The 16,856-nt window shown below is 40.9% G+C and overlaps 1 protein-coding gene across 2 annotated transcripts in view; it reads left to right on the top strand.

Annotated features, from left to right (window-relative positions):
- Nucleotides 1-16,856, top strand: part of PHTF2 (putative homeodomain transcription factor 2) — an 83,004-nt gene that overhangs the window by 37,289 nt on the left and 28,859 nt on the right. The window contains exons 3-7 of one of the 2 annotated variants that reach the window (XM_040971153.1): nt 9,656-9,712; nt 9,986-9,997; nt 13,494-13,563; nt 14,087-14,245; nt 16,541-16,706. In XM_040971153.1, the coding sequence (XP_040827087.1) occupies nt 9,656-9,712; nt 9,986-9,997; nt 13,494-13,563; nt 14,087-14,245; nt 16,541-16,706 (464 nt within the window). The remainder of the gene's footprint in view (nt 1-9,655; nt 9,713-9,985; nt 9,998-13,493; nt 13,564-14,086; nt 14,246-16,540; nt 16,707-16,856) is intronic. The other variant, XM_040971161.1, reaches the window with a different exon arrangement.

Genomic DNA, 16,856 nt, shown 5'->3' with positions numbered 1-16,856 from the left:
AAAGAGCCTGGAATTTGAACTCAGAACTTGGGTTTCTGGACCCACATACTATTTGTAAAACCTCTGAGCTCTCCTGAAGGCTTGGTTGTCTCATCAGTGAAAGAAATACTGCTCTTTATAGCTTATGATTGTCAGTCCTTGTGTTGTACCCCAGGAAGATGCTGTTGTGCTTCTAGCTGATAGGAAATGCAACAGCTAGTTGATTTCTCTCTCCATAGAGTTTTCACTCATTCTAGATGGAGAAAATTGAAGGTGTAAATTTTCTTTTTTTTTGTGCTCTTTTTAAGATCTCCTGATTCCCTGTAGGTATCAGCTTTCTTTTTAATTTCTGCATTTAAAAAAGTTATTGTTTTCCATGATACAGTTTTAATTCTGTTGATGGCCCCCTCACTTTATTGACTGCGTCCCTTGCTTCTTAGTTTACCGTAGTCCCATTTGTTTTGTTGTTTGTTTTGGTTTTAACTGCCTGTGCTTTGGGTGTTTTTCTGAAAAAGGCGTTGCCTGTGCCCATGCCCTGTAGTGTGTTGGCTATGTTTCCCTTTAGTAATTTGATCGTGTCTGGGCATAGGATCCTTGATCCATTTAGAGCTGATTTTTGTGTTAGATGAAAGGTGAAGGTCTTGTTTCTTTTATCTGCAAGGGGATATACAGTTTTCCCAACAGCGTTTGTTGGGAAATAGTTTCCATTTTGTTCCATTGATGTTCTTGATTTCTGTACCAGTACTAGATCGCCTGTCCTGTAGAACATCTTGAAATCTGGTGTCATGATTTATCCAGATCTATTTTTATCCTTCCAGAGAGCTTCGGCTGTTTGTGGTCTCTTGTGCTTCCATAGGAATTTTTGCATCATCTTTCCTAGCTCTCGGAAGAGTGTTGTTGAGATTTTGATTGGGATCACGCTGAATCTGTAGGTTACTGCTTGTAACATGGACATTTTGATGATGTTGGTTCCCCAAGAACATGAAAATTTCTCCCATCTTTGATGTCTTTCATGTTTTGCAGTTTTCATTGCAGAGGACTTTCATGTCTTTGGTTAGTTTCATTCCAAAGTATGTAAGGTGTAACTTCTATTGGTCTACGTGTAGTCATCTTTGATTGTAGTTCTCAGGTCACCCAGGGTACTTTGATTACAGTAAGGCAGTAATGACAGTAGGACAGTGGGCCCGGGTCCTTATACTCTAATTCTGCAAGTTCTAGACTAAGTGCCTAAGAACAAGTTATCTTAAAATTTTCTCCATTTTAATTTTACCCTATGTAAGCAGTTGGAAGGAAGCCAAACAGGTTTTGAGGAATTTAAATGTATTTCATGTTCTCATTTTTTATTTTAAGCACTAAGATGTTAAAATGTTAGGTATTTTTTGAAATACAGAGATACATAAATGATTAAGATATGTTCGTATTCTTGGTGCTTTACATTGCTGTAAATTATACTACAGCTATTAATGCTATTTATAGCAAACCGATAGAAATATGTAAACTAGGCAGTGTTTTGGTTTCAACTCCTATTACGTATACATGGTTTCATCAGGACTGTGTTTTGGAATATTGAACCAGAGTTTGTCCTGTGATGATTCCTAAAAGTATGCTGAGAGGCATATGCATTCTTTCCTTATTTTATGCTATAGTATGAAAGAGAAGAAAGCATTAGGAAATTCATTGAGATGATATGTAAAATAGCTAGCCTTCATTGAGCTGTTGTGAGTGTGTTGCTATTGTTGTCTTCATATGAGTCGACGCATTTAATCCTTATAATACCCTGTGACTACTTTGCATAATTTAAGGTCTGAGTAAGTTGGATTTTATGAGCAGGTTCATGTTTTTTTTTTAAGGTTTTTATTTTTTATTGGAAAGTCAGATATACAGAGAGGAGGAGAGACAGAAAGGAAGATCTGTCCGCTGGTTCACTTCCCAAGTGGCCACAACGGCCGGAGCTGAGCTGATCTGAAGCCAGGAGCCAGGAGCTTCTTCCAGGTCTCCCACATGGGTTCAGGGGCCCAAGCTCTTGGGCCATCCTCTGTTGTTTTTCTCAGGCATATTAGCAGGGATCTGGATGGGAGTAGAACAGCCTAGAGGTGTCACCCACATGGAATGCCAGCACTGGAGGTAGTGGCTTAACTTACCAAGCCACAGAGTTTGGCCCATATGAAAGATATTTTAAAGGCAGGATTATCCATCCCCTGAGTCACTCTGCAGATGCGTGCAGCCAGGCCTAGGCGAGGCTGAAGCCAGGAGCTCAGAACTCATTCCGTGCATCCCAGGTGAGCCATCGCTCTTCCCTCCCACCCAGGCTACTCATGAACAGGAAGCTTACTCAGAATGGAGTCCCAAGTCAAACCCAACACCCGGGTGTGGAATGGGAGCCAGGATCTCTACCTGTGTGGCTGGTAGACCGTCTTCGGCTGCTTTCCCAGGTCCATTAGCAGTGAGCTGGACTGGAAGTGGAGCAGCTGACACAAGAACTGGTGCCTCATCTGGGAAGCTGACATTGCAAGCAGCACTGCCATAATGACAGCCCTCCTGAGAGCTATTTAAATACTTTTTTCCCCCCATTTTGACATGAAGAATTTGAATTTGTATCACATGTAGATAAAGGTCCTGCTTTTACTCTGATCTTAATAACTTAAGCAGGAACAAGAGCAAAGCGAAAGAATGAAGTCCTTGGAGTTGGACATTCCATGTTAAATCTGATTCTGTTGTTTGCTGTTCTATGACTTAGGCCAAGTTATTGAACTTTCCTATTTGTGTTCCATTTTCTAGAAAACTGGGATAACACTGTGTTAATATATCAAGGATTATTTGATTTAAATGACATTGAGTAATTAGAGTTGTTGGCCCAGAGCTTCCTGTATTACTGTACCTGTTGAATAATAATAGCAGCTGATGTGCTTAAGCATTTACTTTGTGGTACACTTTGTCTTATGTATTACATATATATTTAATCTTCACAACAACCCTATGAAATAGATACCAGTGCCATTATTCTGCTTTTATAGTTAAAGAGATTAAGATTCAGTGAGGTATGACAAGTTTCCTTAACATAAGGGCTTTATGTTGATTCTACTCCCTGCTTTATACCCATTTCTCGTTTCTCCTGCTGTGAGCTCTCGGTGGCCCTGGGGAGGGCCCTCATTGGCTAGTGTTAGTTAACTGAGTTAGTCTCATTTTTATACATCAAGAAAAATATGACAGATGTTGAACGATGTCCTTTCTTGGTTTAGGTGAAAAAATAAAATCCGTGTCTTTTGGGGATTTTTTCCCCCCTAAACTATGATACTTTAGTATGAACAATAATCTTAGGATACAGTGAAATTCATTTGTTTTTTTTCAGAAACTCTTTCTCTAACTTGGAAGTCGAAGAAGTTCTACTCCCGCTTTTTAAACCATGCTGTTTAAGTATTACTTTTAACTTTTCAAAAGCTATTTAAAATTATTTATTATAAGGAATTTTGAATAAATTCTATTCTATAGTAATTGAAATAACATGGAAAGTAATTATTAGGTAGTGTCATTATGTGAATTTGGCTGTATGAGCTTTTTTTTTTTTTTAAAAAAAGATATATTTATTTTTATTGGAAAGGCAGATATACAGAGAGGAGGACACAGACAGAGGAAGATCTTCTATTGATAATTCACTCCCCAAGTGACCACAATGGCCAGTGCTGAGCTGATCCAAACCCAGGAGCTCTTTTGGGTCTCCCACGCCGGTGCAGGGTCCCAAGGCTTTGGGCCGTCCTCAGCTGCTTTCCCAGGCCACAAGCAGGGAGCTGGGTGGGAAGTAGGGCATCTGGGATAAGAACCGGTGTCCATATAGGATCCCAGTATGTGCAAGGTGAGGACTTTAGCTCCTAGGCAACTGCGCCAGGCTCTGCTGTATGATCTTTTTTCATTTGGTACTTGGTGCTATGCAGTTGTTAGTAGAACTCTAATATTTACCCTGGATGAAGATCCCATGACTAGTTGATGAAAGGGCTATATTTGAATTATTTTCCTATGTGTGCTATAACTAAGGGTCTACCACAAGTCATGATTCAGAGTTAGCTAAAGTAGAAAAACAGAAGTTAAATTATGTTTTACTAAGATGACTTCTTGGGAAGGGCTGTTATTCAGACAATGTCTTGATTAATAAATCCACTGAGCACACATTCCCGTGTCCAAGCAAGCTGGAAAACGAACAGTGTTCGTAAATTATGCAGAGTGGTGTTGGTTTGCATTAGCAGCGATGTTCTGTCTTTAAGTTTGGGCCAGGAAAAAACACCACTGGGTTCTGCTTCTGCTTTTCACCACACGTTGTGAAAGTGCGCCAACAGCAGGCCGCCAAGACTTAAGAAGGAAAGGCAAGCCATTCAGCAGCGGAATTTCTAGAAACTTCTCTCTGGGGCTCTGTGGTTCGTGTTGACTTGTTCCTCTGTATTAGCTGTGTTCCCTATGTTTTTCCTGTTCTTCTGACATTTGAAATGGAGAGAGAATGTCATTGGGTCAGCTGAGTCAGACATCTGGCTTTGGATCCTTGTGGTGGGCAGGGAATGTGCCGGCAAGAACACAGCGTGGTGGCTTGAGAGAGTCCATCCCAGGACAACAGGATTGAAGGCCCCTGTGCCTAGCTCCTTACATATTTAAAGACAGTAACTTGGCCTTCCATGGAGTGTCTTAAGTTGGGGCTGGGCCTTAATCCTTTCCATTTCTCTGCTGCTTCTCCCCGTGACCAACCACTCTGCTGCTGGCTGCAGAAGTTGCCAGAGCTGATGGCACCTTCTCCATTTGGCCTTTTCTAGAACTTGGAGTTCTCCCAGTTCCAGCACAAAGCTGGGTGCCAGGTTCCCTTCTTCCCAGTTTCTCCCCTTCCTATGTGAACCAGCTTAATTCTGTCACCTGCTTTGCCGCAAAAGTCCCGTAGGGAATGTTGTTGTTTCTTGACCAACAGGTATATTTTAGCATTTTGTTTCTTTAACTCATTTTTTTCCCTCTATCCTAAGATGTTTGCATTTAAAATAAATAGATAATAAAGTATGGCTCTTTCTGCCCTTTATACTACTAGAATGTTGGGCTGTTTTGTTACTGAAGTACAACTTCCTAGCTAAACATTTCTGTGAAATACGTTAAAGTAAAAGCCTCGATTATTTTTGCAGTGAGACTTCACTGAATTAATTTTGAGAGTGACTTGTCTCTCTCAACTCCCTCCACTTTTGAGAACTTTAAATTCCATTTTCTCCTGTTTGTTTTGAAAGTTTCCATCATGATTGTAGAAGTGGTATGTGTCTGACGTAGGAAGCGTGAAAAATGTGGCTATGCACGATAAAAAGTAAGTCACACAATTGCTCTGCTGTTGCCATTGTGACTTGTCCCCAACAATATTATATATATCTACACATATATACGTGTGTGTGTATATTAAATGTAACTACCCTTTTAAGCATGATTTTACGTACTTTAAGTATTTTTTTAAAGTTTTATGTATTTGTTTTTATTTTGCTTTCCCACGGGAACACTTTGGTTCTGTTAAAGATCTTGATGGTGATGATTGCCAATTGAAGCCCAATCCATGATGGTTAAAGCAGGGAGGTCTGTAAGAGGTCATGCAGACAGACTCTTTCTTTATAATACTTAATCCATGATGTCTGCAATTTAAATACCTAGCCACTTAAAGGACTGCGCAAAGAACACTGGAATTGTAGGGGAATGTGTGTGTGCTTTTAAAAGGCTTTTGTGTTCTGGCCTCTCATATGTCCTCTAGGATTTTAAGGAAACACGCAAAAGGTTTGGAAGTTTGGTGTAACAACTTGGTAGTCACGCATTCTAGAGTTGCTGGCTTTGGACTTCTCCGGCTGTAGCTCTCTGTCTGACCTCATCAGCATTCACTGTTTACACTGTATAATTAAACGCTTCAGCTTCCTCTTTTGGTCTCATCACCGGAGTCAGCTGAGTGGCTGACTTCTATAAACTCTGAGTCTGGTGATGTGCGTGTAGGCGTGCATGTGTTGACTCAAATAGGATATTGAGAGAAAAGCAAAAACAGTGGAATAGAGTTACGTTTGAGTGGAGTAGTAATGGGGATTGGTATTCAGTTTGGTAGGTGTTACAAACGAAGCTGCTTAGGAGCAGTTATGAAGAGTCAGATATTTCTAGATGTTTAATAGACAGACATTAGAGACTTAGTTGATGGGTCAAAGCCATAGAAACGGTTAGTTTCCACCAGTTTCAGATGGAAATTTGTAAGTAGCTTGTCAGTCAACCTAATGATTTTATTTAACATTTTTTTAAAAAGATTTATCTATTTTTATTGGAAAGTCAGATATACAGAGAGGAGGAGAGACAGAGAGGAAGATCTCCTGTCCAGTGATTCACTCCCCAAGTGACCGCAACGGCCAGTGCTGCGCCAATCCGAGGCCAGGAAACTCCTCTGTGTCTCTTACGTGAGTGCAGGGTCCCAAGGCTTTGGGCCATTCTCGGCTGCCTTTTCAGGCCACAAGCAGGGAGCTGGATGGGAAGTGGGGCTGCTGGGATTAGAACTGGCGCCCATATGGGATGTGAGCTTTGGAGGTGAGGATTAGCTGATTGAAACCCAGTTGAGTATTTTCTTTTCTTAATTGCCATGAAATAGATACTATCTTACGGGTGACCCTATTTTTTGGTATCTACATGATTCACTGTAAAATTCCAATAGGGCCTGATGCTGTGCAATAGTGGATAAAACTGCCATTTGTGGTGCCAGCATCTAATATGGGCACTGATTCAAATACGAGCCGTTCCATTTCTGAGCCAGCTCCCTGCTAATATGCCTGGGAAAGCAACTGAGTATGGCCCAACCTCTTGGCCCGCTACACCCCCGTGAGAGATGTGAAACGAAGCTCCTGGCTCTGGACCAGCCCACCCCTAAATGCTTCTAGTAGACAAATTAGAACAAATTTCTTTTGGAGCACGAGTAGCCTGGTATTTACTGAGGTGGGCCAGCGTGTAAAGGGTTTGGGTTCTGTGTTTTCCTCCCCCCCCCCGGCAGTCTATGAGAATTAACAGCTTGTTTTAGAATCTTGTAGATGAGATTCATCAGTTGGAGTATGACTAGGTACTTAAAATACACTTGCAAATGTGCCTTTCTTTCTAGCTTGCCCCTGTGTGTCTGTGAACTCATCTAGGCATTTAATCTAATTAGACTATTGATAACCTCCTGTCTGAAGCCAGAAAGCTTCTCCTTTGCTTCTTGACACCTGAGCTTCTGCCACTCTGAACGTGGCGACCAAAGGGGTAATTGGATCGCCTGTGAGCAGCTTTGCAAATGGCTTTTTCCAAGATAGCTCTCCTCAGTTCCTGTGTCACAATCGTCTCCCTTTGCTTCGTCTGTCTGGAATTCTGATACGATCATATTCCTTATTATCTTTTTTTCCTCTTGGTGCAAATATGTTACCAGATACCTACATGAAGGTATGCTCTTTTTTAAAAAAAGATTTATTTTTATTGAAGAGGCAGACTTTACCAAGAGAGGGGAGAGAGAGAGATTCTCCATCCACTAGTTCACTAGTTCATTTCCCAAATGGCAGCAACAGATGCAGATGGATCGATCCAAAGCCGGGAACTTTTTCCTGGTCTCCCGTGTGGGTTCAGGGGCCAGGGTGTTGGGCCCTTCTCTGCTGCTTTCCCAGGTCGCAAGCAGGGAGCTCGATCCGCAATGGAGTAACTGGGACACGAAACTGTCTGTATGGGCTGCTGGTACTGCAGGAGGGGCTTTAGCGCACTATACCTCTGCGCTGTCCTCCCATTCCCCTCCACCCCCCATAAAGGTCATCTTTACCTGTCAGTCCTGCGGTCTTTCCTCCTGCCGTCCCTCTCCTGGTCTCTTCTTTCCCTCCCCCGTAGTGTTTATTTCAACCTGTAGAACATACAAAGTCACAATGACGGCAGGAGGACATAGATGGCCACAATAGGACCATGCTGTGAAACACTTGGATTCCTCTGGATTAGGATCCCGGATGGTGAAAGTAATACGTATCCGTGGTGGGGGTGAAGAGTGTTAGCAGAGCACTGAGTGTAAAACAGGGAAAAGTGTTGTTGGCATCCAACTTCTCAGGGTTAATCACTAACAATGGTTTTTGTGTTGCCTTCCAAGTATCTTCTAAAAATCTAAAGTGATACTTATGCATTATATCTATATCTGTATCTATATCTATCTATCTGTATGCATTTTATTTAATTGGGAGGCAGAAATACACAGGGAGAGAGAAAGTGCCCTCAGGGACCTCAAGTGGCCACAACAGCCAGCCCTGGGCCAGGGTGTTGCTGGTGGTCACAACAGCCAGCCCTGGGCCAGGGTGTTGCTGGTATCCCGGAAGTGAGCCTCTAGCTCCTCCACTAGCAGCAATGTGGAATTGGAACTAGAGCTGTGACTGTATTTTCCCAAATGAAAGTAAATTTGAAAATAGAATTGGGGCTGGCACAATAGTTCAACTGTTGAGATGCTGCCTGCCAGCCTTGGCATCCTGTGTGGGTACAGGTTCTTGTCCTGGCTGCTCCAATTCCAGTCCAGCTCCCTGCTGTGTCCTGGGAAAGCTACAGAGGGTGAGTCCTTGAACCCCTGCACCCACAGGGGAGACCTGAGGAGGCTCTGGGCTCCTGGCTTCGGATCGGCTCAGCTCAGCTCCAAATGTTGTGTGCGTTTGGGAACTAACCCAGACAATGGAAGGCTTCTCTCTCTCTCTTTTTTTTTCTTTCTCTCTCTCTCTCTCTCCATTTCCCTTCCCTCTGTAAATCAGCCTTTAATTTTTAAGTTGCTTATCACAGGCACCCAAGAATGAACTTAACACTCCTAGCATGCATAACACCATTAACTACACAATGTATATCAGAATTACAGAGTTTCTTACAATATGGTCCTTGACTTTATTTGCTTAATATAATTATCTGAAGCATTTAAAAATATTTTCATATGATTGTAATTTTCACTAAATGCAAGTAGTAAAAATTTTCAATCATAATCTTAGATCATTGATGCACTGTGTATTTTAATTAGATATAGACAATTAAGTGGGAACTAGACACAGAGGGAACTACATAAGCAAAGAACTAGGACACAGAATTTAATGAGTGGAATGTTCATCCTGCCTGGATAAAGGTGTAATTTAGAAAACTTCCCAGCACACAAACAGTAATAGGCAAAGAGGCTGTGAGGAATTCTGCTTCGTAATTACTTTTCTGCGTCTTCAGTTGTTGCACAGCTTTATTTTCCCATCTAAATCGTAATTGAAGTGCCAGTTATTCTTTACAGTTATGAATTTTTCATTCGAGAGAATATTTAGTATTCCGTCTCTATAATTACTTACAGGATTTAGACTATGTCAGCGTTGCATTCCACAGGGTAATGGCTTTCAAAGGTGAAAATCGTGTAAAAGGATTTTAAAGCAGGTTTTGGGCTCACTCTTGTATTTCTGATTCGGTAACACTACGGGCCCTGAGAATCTGCATTTTTAACAGCCTTCAACATGGCGATGATACTGCTGTCCTGAAACTGACCTGGGAGCCAGCATGATACAGTATACGCAGATCCCGGAAGCCTGGGACGGACGTCTGTTTGGTCTTGCTGAACAAGCACCTAGCTGCTTGACTTACAAGCAGTGGTGGTTGCCAGCAATGCTTATTTAATATAGTACTGTCCTTTTATTTCCCATAGATTGGAGCATATGATCAACAAATATGGGAAAAATCTGTTGAACAGCGAGAGATCAAGGTAATATGTCTGTTTCATTTTTGCTTACGGATTGTTAATCACATTTTGTCAATATCCTTAGTATCTTTCCATCTTTAATTCTGCCTGTATTTTTAAGAAGGACTGTCCTGATGACAGTGACATGTGTTAAGATTTGTGTGTGTGTGTGTTAGCATCTATTTAAAAGTTGAATTTCTAATGATTGTTTCTTGTCAGCTTCTTTCCCCTTTCACTTGTCACCTTGTACTTCTAGTTGCCTTCCCTCCCTTTTGATGCTCTCCTTGATCTGTACAGTTTATTAAGCTGGTAAGTGTTCCAGGACTGTGCCCACCTGAGTGGCTCTGTGCACACGCTGCTCTACTGACTTGAGATCTGCTTTGTTGGTGCTACTAACAGAATGACCGGGACACACGAAGAGTCGCTGCAAAGTTGATTATTTTTTAGAAAGCATTTAGGAGCAGAAAGCAATTCATGAAAGGAAATTTTTTTTTGTAGTAGGCATTTTGTTGCCAAAATTTTAGCTGGTAAAAGAGTTTCATAGGCTACCTTCCTAGCATGAAGACTATTTTTAAACTAAATATCTTGCTCTCCACACACTTGGATGGTAATAAGATATGTTTCTCATTTGCATAGATACTAATCAGTGTGTTCCTGCACGAGCTAAATTTCATCTGTGCCCCGAGAATGCTATTTTAGTTATTTGACATTTTCAATTTCATACAGAAAGTTTACAGTAGATCAAAAAGCAAGTGACTTGCACTGTCTAAAAAAAAACTCTCAATATGGAGACAGCTTATCCATAATAAAGAGCTAAATTCTTCACTATTTTTCTCTTTTATTCTTTAAAGTGTTTCTGATGGGTTAATACAACTTAGCAAGGTTGTACTATGTGTTAACTGTAGGATGGAGACAGAAAGGTGCCATAGATTAGTCTTCTTTTTGTAGGTGGGATGCCTAGTTACAAATGAGATAAATTTAATGGAAAGGTGTGTGTGTGTGTGTGTGAATGCAGGGGCATGCCCTGTAAAGCTGGGAAAAGAGTTCCCACAGCAAGTGGCTCATGAACTGGCTCTGTAGAAGACAGGTGATAAGCCTAGGAAAGACATGAGTAAAGGAAGGAAGGACCCTGACTGAATCACACAGAAAGATCTTTCTTCTGCTCGAATGGCCTCAACTGCCATGGCTGGGCTTGTCCGAGCCAGGAGCTTCTTCTGTGTCCCCTAGGTGGGTCACTGGCTCCCAATGACTTGCACCATTCTCATTTGCATTTCCAGATGCATGAACAAGGACTCTGTTATGCCAGAGCACAAGCCCCGTGAAATAAGTATGTTGAAATAAATGTTTTAGATAGAAAATAAAATAAGTATAAAGAAGTTCAAGTAGAAAGAGCATCTTGGAAACAACATAGTTACATCAATCAAGGTAACAGTTACTTCTCAGCCTTTTGGCTAAAGATCAGTTATAAATCAAGACAACATAACTGCAAGACTCAGCTGTTAACAGTTTTAGGGAAATTAAGCTTCAAATGAGAGAACATTGGCAATAAGGTTATTTCAGATTTTTCAATAAGTATAACGCAAATAAACTGAAGTATGTTCTATTTTCATTTATTAACAATAACAAAAGTTAACTGTTGTAATGAACTTCATACAAAATCAAAACACTGGCTTAATAAGTTTTATTTAAAGTTTTGTTGCAATCACCTTTGTAATTTGCAAAGTAATGTAAATAATTTGTAGTCAGTCTGACACACCACAATAGCATTGAGCTGAGAAGTACAGTGCGTATAACAATTAATTCTTCATATTTGCCATAGCTAGGTCATATAAAGTATAAACACGCAGTTAGCAAATACTGAACCATTGCTGTTAGAAATACAGTTGGATTCCTGTAACCTTTTGGTTACAACCCTTTGATCAGCCAATCAGCACGTACCCTAGTTTTACGTATGCTTCTGTGGAAAGATGCTTTGTTTAATACGTGTGTTGACTCATTCGTACTGAACTTCTGGCTAACAAGCACTGGAACTGGTGTCTCAATGGGGATTGCCTACTACCATACATTTTCTCCATAAGGCTCATAACAGCCTTGTTGCAATTAGGAAAGTAGGTGACACTTTGCTTGGGGGCCATGTTAAACAAAAAAGTTGCCAGCAGGAGATGAAAAAACGTGGCACTAAACAGAGCATGGCAAGGACACTTGTTTCCGGTAACGAGAGCTGAGAAGAGAAGGCAGAGTGCCTCCTTCGGCTCAGCACTTTGCTTGGGAACTTGTTTGGGGGCTTTTTTTTTTTTTTCCCATGCTGCACAAGTCTGCAATTAAGAACAAGCATTGAGAGATGGGCTGACTTTGGGCTACAAGGACATTTTAGTGAGTTAGTAAATTTGCAAGTATAATATCAGGCTGTGAGAACCAACTGAAGTGTGGTTGCCTTACTGTTAGCCCTGACCCTTTCTTTTTCTTTTATTCTGCTTTTCTCTATGGGGGTAGTTTGCAAATTCAGATGGCTATATTTTTTTGAAGAACTCCATGGTTGAAGACCATCATGGTTTTAGGGTACATTTTTTGAAAATTTAAATATCTCTGTTAATTCTGATCTCTCAGATATTGTCCTCTTGGATTTATTTCCGAGCATTTTCTGATATGATTTTTGCTTCAGGGTTGGAAATCATGATCAACTTGGATCAGCATTAAAGAAAGGATGTTTTAGGGCATAGCTGCTTGCGTGATGGAAATGACCGGAATATGTATCATTTCTCAGCACTTGGTTTCTGAAGCGTTTAGCTTCACCTCTTCATTGTTAACATGTTGCTCTTAAGTAACAAAAAGTTACTTAGTTTTCTGCTGTCTTCACTAATTTTGACCTCCGTTCCAACCCTCACTCAGTACAACTTAATCTCAGTTTACGTTCAATAATTTCAAGTTTAAATGAACTCAGTTCGTGTGAGCTGCTCCTTTCCCCTGCTGTGGCATCCAGGTTCTGAGATGTGGTCGGGTTGGTGGTTAGCAGCGGGCGGAGGGCAGAGTGGTCGCCTTGAATCTAATCTTCCTCTGGCTCAGTGGTACCATTCCCACCCGTTGGCAGCTGCAGGAAGCCTGCCTCCTTGTCTGCTTCTCCACTCTATGATGTGTTGCTTTGTGTTTAAAAGGGAGAGTTATAGAGAGAAAGAAAGAAATTTCAATCACTGGTTCACCCCAAAAATAACTACAATGGCTGGAGCTGGACCAGGTGGAAGCTAGGGATAAAGAACTCCAGCTAGGTCCCCCTTCTAGGTGCAGGTGCCCAAGTCCTTGAGCCGCCTTCTACTGCTTTCCCAGGTAACCTTAGCAGGGAGATGGATCACAAGTGTAGCAGCCAGGACCCAAACCAGCAGCTCTCATACAGGTTGCTGGTCTCAGAGCTGGCAGCTCAACCTGATACAACAAAATGCTGGTCCCCACTTGAAGGCTTTCGGGACCACTCTGCCCCCACCCCAGCCTCAGAACAGTCTTAAGGCCAATCTGGGTTCCATGCAAACCTCCTAGATCTTCTCAGGCCACACACCCAGAAGAACGGGGTCATAATATTCTTGTTAGATTTTGCTGTTAGTGGTAAACAAGCCACACCTGTTAAATACAGCCCTGTGTATCCTTTTAGAAAGCAATGAAATGTATTTCAATACTAGAATTATGTTCCATTTGTAGCAATCGTATAATAGATTACACTTTTATCAGTAGAATAGATTTCGCTTGGAGTGTTTAGAAATTGATCGTTTTTGAGATCCTGGATTTCTGTCCTAACACTACTTTTCATGTATTATAGGGATTAAGGAATAAACCAAAGAAAACAGCCCACGTGAAGCCAGACCTCATAGATGTCGATCTTGTAAGAGGTAAGTCTTGGGAAAGTAGATATTTTATATTAGGAGATGTTGACCTTAAAAAACAATCAAAAGTAGGCTACATTAGAAATAAATAAATGCAGTGAGAGCTCAACTGAAGGCAAGAATAAGATGAAAAAGAATGGACGCTTTTCAATACCATTGAGTGGCCTTTCTCTCCGCCAAAAGCATTCCAGGAAATACACACACAGAGAATCCGCTCACATTGGCTTCGTAAACTTCGGTTGGTCCTAAAAGTTAAAATGATCATTTGTAGTTTCTAGCTGCAGCTACTTGTGTGTTGGCATATATTTGTAAAACGTCTGGGAGAAATTCTATTTTAATTGCTACTCTTTTCCCTATGGCCTGAAGAATATATATATATTTTAAATGTTTGCTATCCTAGCTTGGCTTTTTCGCACTCAGCGCGTAGTAGAGAATACACTCAGTGTTTTTCTAACACTGAGTTTTGTTTCCTCTCCGAGGGAATGAAAAGATAATGGATGTGCTCTCTCGCTTTGTTTTACCGTTTCAGGATCTGCATTTGCTAAAGCGAAGCCGGAAAGTCCCTGGACCTCCCTCACAAGAAAGGGAATTGTTCGAGTCGTATTTTTCCCCTTTTTCTTCCGGTGGTGGTTACAAGTGACATCAAAGGTCATCTTTTTCTGGCTTCTTGTCCTTTATCTCCTGCAAGGTATAATGAAGCAGTGAAAATGAAGCTTGCTTTTTTAACTGTCAAGATGTCGTGTGTGTAGGGTGATTGAGGCATTACGCGCGTACTAGCTGCAGCCGAGTGTGAGTACAGGCAGGCATCAGGCTGGTTTGATTCTTAGACATGTTTGAGAAAACAGAGCAGTTGCTTCCCAGTGTAATTTTATAAAGATTGGAATCTGTGAGTGGCTTAGAAATAAAAAAAATCAGGAGGCTTTTTTAAAAATTAGAAAATGTCTCCGAAGTACACACCCTCACACTTTTTTGTATATCCTATTCAAATTTATTTTTCCTGCTTCAGCTTTTTTTTTTTTTTTTTGAATGTGTTTTTCACTTAGTGTGAGCCAAATGGTGCTGTGTTAAAGGTCTCTATCCTATTCGCCCTTTAAGTGCTTTCCCCTCCAGGGGATTGTTAAGGGGCTATTGTGATACTTGTAAGGCCTGGGACGCTAAAGTCCTGCAGGCACAGAGCCACTCCTCACTGCAGGTGCTGCAGGGGCCCAGGATTGAGCCACACCCTGCCTCCCAACACAGCGGCTTTTGAGGGTACAGTCACAGCAGCAGCTCACAGCCTGACCACAAGAGGACTGCAGAAAGCTCCTGGACAAGGGCGCCCACGGGTGAAGCTGACCTTGGCAGGCAGCGGGGATGGCCCCCCACCCAGGCAGCCCTCTCTGTCTGCTGAGTTCCCAGCTGCCAGCAGCCCATCCCCCGGTGTGGAAGGATGAACTAGCAAGTTTCTATCCCAAATAACTTTTTTTTTTTTTAAAGATAAAGTTATTTTGATACCAAAAACTTCTAAAATACATGCTTTTTTTTTTCCTCGTAAATATACATTTTTCTGTGAAGGTTTAAATCGCCCCCATATATATTACTTTAGAATATCTGAAGACTAAGGAAGAAATAATTCTATGACACTAGCAAAGAAATTAGTTTAGTTTAGTTGTTGCCCTTCTGTTCTTTCTAATGATACTTTAAAAAAAACATGAATATGATCCTAAGTAGTTATTTAATTGTATTTGTCAGCAGACTCTTAAAACTATCTTTTAAGTATAGGAGAGTATAATAAAAATGGCAGTCTTATTTAGACAAGGTTCTTTCTGCCAAGCCAAGGTACATCTTCTTATAAAGACACTAGGAGTGGAGTGTGTTAATTTTATAACTATTGTTTTTCTTATTAAAGGTATGCATGTTTGTGGATGAAAGTTGTAGAAAAAGCTAAAGAAAAATAACTACCCATACTCTTTGCTTTGATAACATATCTAGTTAAGATTATTATGTATGTAGTTGTATACTTTTTGTTTAATGTAACAGGTATCAAGTCTTTATAACTTTAAGTTACTAAGAAGTATTTCATTCAGTATCAACATTGGGTATTTAGCTGTTGGCCTTTTTTTCTATTATCATTAATGCTGAGATGAACGTATATGTTTTTAGGCTTTCTTTTATTTCGACTTTTTTCTTGTGATTCTGAAAATGCATGAAATTCAGTATAATAGTACTTCCAGTAGTTTCCATACACACTTGAGTTTATTTTATGTAGTATTTTGTGCCTACAATTAAGCGTTTTGAGTTAAAATATTTTGTTAAACATTGAATCTATTTTGTTAAATTATGTGCATTATATGTCATCTTAACTTTGAATACATCAGGTTGTATCTGTTCACATTGAATTACATCAAGGTGATCTATACTTCACAAAATGGCCAGAAGTTTCCTAATCAAATTTTATACTTGTTCCAAAAGAAAATTAAGTCCTGTTTACCCTGAACTCATGCATTGAGGGGCTCCGATGATGTCTCCACTGTCAGTGCTGGTGACTCTGCGTGCCTTGCCTGTCGTTTTCATAGGTGACCCCTGGCAATGTCCTATTTCCACAGTCTTCAGTTGGACAGTCTGGGAGAATGTTCTTTTTCAGGCATTGATACTCAATCCTGGGAAAGAACGTACTTCAGGTTATTGTGGTTCCTTGGCTTGTGTGTGTCTTACCCAGAAGCACGCTTTAGATCCATGCACATCTACTTGTCCTAGCAATGTTGGGGTGTGTATTTTAGAGAGTATCTTCACTGTGATCCTATTCCAAGACGGCATTACTAATTACCATAGCTAATCCGGGCAAATAGCCCAAAGGAGCTTGGGTGGAGTAACATTTTAAATTCACTTAAATTTAGAAAAAAAAAATTAATAAGCTGGCAAAGTGTAACGTTAAGAATAAAAGTTTTGAAGAAGTGACTATTGGACCTCTGTAATTAAATGTGTTTTCTTTCCCTTTTTGTAGTTGCTGCAATAGTATTATTCTGTTCCGCTTCTAGCCCACATAGCATCCCTCTGACCGAAGTCATTGGGCCGGTATGGCTGATGCTGCTCCTGGGAACGGTGCACTGCCAGATTGTTTCCACAAGGACCCCCAAGCCTCCACTCGGCACGGGCGGGAAGAGGAGGAGGTATTGTGCTGAACAGGCATCTGGGGCAGATCCCTGTAATTGGAATCCAGGGTTGATTTGATAGCAATCAAACCCTTAGTGTCATCGGGTGTTGTCGTGCAAATTTTCTTTCAAATAAAGCACTTAAGGCTTTGGAAACCATTACAGCTG

This window comes from Ochotona curzoniae, unplaced genomic scaffold (genome assembly GCF_017591425.1).
Source record: "Ochotona curzoniae isolate NIBS_2020 unplaced genomic scaffold, NIBS_Ocur_1.0 contig_21, whole genome shotgun sequence".
Classification (NCBI taxonomy): domain Eukaryota; kingdom Metazoa; phylum Chordata; class Mammalia; order Lagomorpha; family Ochotonidae; genus Ochotona; species Ochotona curzoniae.
This window is presented reverse-complemented; position numbering and strand designations above follow the sequence as displayed.